Source organism: Pundamilia nyererei, unplaced genomic scaffold (assembly GCF_000239375.1).
Source record: "Pundamilia nyererei isolate P.nyererei 1_Seehausen unplaced genomic scaffold, PunNye1.0 scaffold00269, whole genome shotgun sequence".
Classification (NCBI taxonomy): domain Eukaryota; kingdom Metazoa; phylum Chordata; class Actinopteri; order Cichliformes; family Cichlidae; genus Pundamilia; species Pundamilia nyererei.
Window position 1 is genome coordinate 407,590 of NW_005187670.1, and position 2,922 is coordinate 410,511.

General features: G+C 45.4%; 1 protein-coding gene across 1 annotated transcript in view; it reads left to right on the plus strand.

Moving 5' to 3' along the window:
* The window catches only part of LOC102212487 (butyrophilin-like protein 2), an 8,293-nt gene extending 5,616 nt beyond the window's left edge, over positions 1-2,677 (plus strand). The window contains exons 4-6 of the mRNA XM_005750339.1: positions 413-739; positions 1,825-2,166; positions 2,574-2,677. Of these exons, the coding sequence (XP_005750396.1) occupies positions 413-739; positions 1,825-2,166; positions 2,574-2,677 (773 nt within the window). The remainder of the gene's footprint in view (positions 1-412; positions 740-1,824; positions 2,167-2,573) is intronic.
* Positions 2,678-2,922: the final 245 nt, after the last annotated feature.

The window sequence follows — 2,922 nt, forward strand, 5'->3', positions numbered from 1 at the left end:
GCACATCACCTAATATGCTTAATTGGTAGTAGGCTTTCGAGCCTATACAGCTTGGAGTAAGACAACATGCATGAAGAGGATGATGTGGACAAAATACTCATTTGCCTGATAATTCTGCACTCCCTGTACTACTGTAGGTTAGTTTTAAAATTGGCCCCTTAACTCCCAGTACAATGATGTCCACCCAGTGCTTTTAAATGTAATACTTGGGGTATTTTGAAAGCTTCTATATGTGACTGCTGTTACCTGGTTTATCATGGCACTGCTGTGTGGCTATGAGGAACCAGCAGCTTTGACATCCTGTGGATGAGTTCAGGGGTAAAGCCTTTGAAGACTATAGAGCTGATTGATGGGGGCTCATGATGCCATCTGCTGCCTGCAAAGCTGATTCTGTGGTTTGCTTTTCTGTCAGTGTACCAGGTGGAGGTGGATGCAGAGGTGAATGCTGTCCAACTGCCATGCAAAACTATAACTCACCTGCCTGAAGATGCTAAAGTGGAGTGGAGCAACAGTAAAGACAAGACAATCCACCTGTTTGAGAACTCCTCCGACCAGCATGACGAGCAGCACTGGTTTTACAGACAGCGGACAGAGATGAAGAAACGCCCGCTGAAGGCTGGAGACCTCAGTCTGACCCTGAAATATCCCACAGATTCAGACACAGACACCTACACCTGCACCGCCCGCAGCAGGGAGGGAAACATCCTGATGAAGAAACAAGTACAGCTCCATGTCAAAGGTCAGGACTGTACACGATACCAAAGACACGTGCCTGTCAGTGTAAACACCAGCTTCAGAGGATGAGTGAGACATCCTGATAGTGTTAGCAGCACAGGAAATGATGTGTGTTATGTGCATGAGTATCATTATCAGGCCTGCAGTAAACATCCACACACCTCAAATTTACTCACTATTAAATAATCAGCTGTTCCTTTGTGATCAGGTCCAAACACCGTTAATCTCATACATGTGATAAACACGAGTCACTTCACGACTTCTGCTGCTCCAGACTGTCTGTCATGGATGCTGCTGCTGTCTGATGCTGTTTAAATACATCAGGAAGAACTCTTTATGCTGTGATAATGAAATCACACATTGTGGAGTGATTAGTGAGGAGTACCCTGGATATCTGTGACTACCACCATCTACATGTGCAGATCGTGTGGAGCAGTGAGTGGTGAGGACCTAAAAGCAGGTGCAGGGAGGGAAAACTAACTTCTAATGAAAAGCGAGCTGTTTATTGGTGGAACATGATTGGAAACAACAGCCGAGGAACATGATTGGAGAAGAACAGACAAACTAACGAGGGACAAAGGAAAAGCAGAGATAGTATATACACAGAAGGCTGATGAGGGAAGTGGAAACACATGGGACGGACAGACATGACGAGACAGGGAAGCAAAACCAAACACACTGAACACAGGACAAGAGACTGTCAAAATAAAACAGGAAACACACTAAGTTGCAGACTAAGACACACAACAGGCTGGGGAGAAACACATGGATGCAGATGACAGACAGAGGAGAAAGGATGAAACACAAGGAGTCGAACATGGGAACAGAAAAGGGAGACAAGACACAAGGACATGACTAAGACCTGGAGAGTGAGACACACAGATGAAGACAACGGCATGAATGGAACCTAACAGAAAGAGAACATTAATCAGGGATTACAAATGATCTCAGAAACATAAAAATACTAAATAAACTCAATGGCCCAGCACCCTGACAGTGACAGTTTTACTGTGTTGTTTTTAAACTGGTCTGTTTGCTGTTAAACTGTCTTTGCTCTTCATGCCTGATTTCATGCTGCATTGTCCTCAGTCTGTCAGATGGAGGTGAAAGATGGGGAGGAGTCAATCCAGCTGCCCTTCAAATCCACATGTGACCTCCCCGATGACATCAGAGTGAAGTGGTGGCGAGATGACCCTGAACCAATGGTGATGGTCCACGTGTATCAGAACAAATCAGATCAGCCTGACAAACAGGACGAGGAGTACAGAGGCCGAACAGAGATGAGCAAAAAGCTGCTGGAGACAGGAAACCTCAGCCTGACCCTTAAACATCCAACAGTCAGCGACACGGGAAGATACCGCTGCAGAGTCGACAGCAGGAACATCTGGAGAGAGAAGACCGTGCTGCTCAAAGTCGGAGGTCAGTATGAAGGTAGACATCAGCTCACCTTTCCACCTGCATGTTTTAGTAACTTTATAGAGTTAAAAACACCAGATTCACAACTTTAATGGCCTTTTTGATGTCTTCTTCAATAAAGCAAATGCAGTTTTGTCTACTTCTGGTTGCACGTAGAAATATAGTGGAGACACAGTGAGATGTCTCCAAAGCATCCAACAGAGTCCATTCAGTTCAGTTTTATTTACATAATACAAAATCAGAACAGTCACAGGTGTGAGCGAGTCCTGGCACTGACATATATCAAGCGCTCGTTAACTTCTTCAGAACAAACTCCTTTGCACATTTTGGGTCTTTAAAAGTCATTTCTCAGCGTCGCTGGATACCTCAGCCCATAGCGGACTCCGTTGCAACTGTGAAGTAGATTCCTCACCTCGGTAAAGGCGGCACGCTGTTTACTCACAGCTTGGTTGAAGTCCAGCAGTACGGCAGACTCACCGTCTTCAGTTGTTATCACCCCAGCCTCGGCTGCCTTCCTGAGAAGTAGTTCCTTTTCTCTGAGGTAATGACATTTCACTACAAATGCCCTCGATGGCTGGTCATCTTGAGAAGGATTGGTGCGGAGGGTCCCGTGCACCCTATCCAGAGTCAGCATTTTTTCCAGACCAAGAGCATTTTTCAGCATTTCCGACACATATTCAGTAGGGGTGCAACGATACTCGTATCGATATTGAACCGTTCGATACAGTGCTTTCGGTTCGGTACGCATATGTATGGAACAATACAACATTT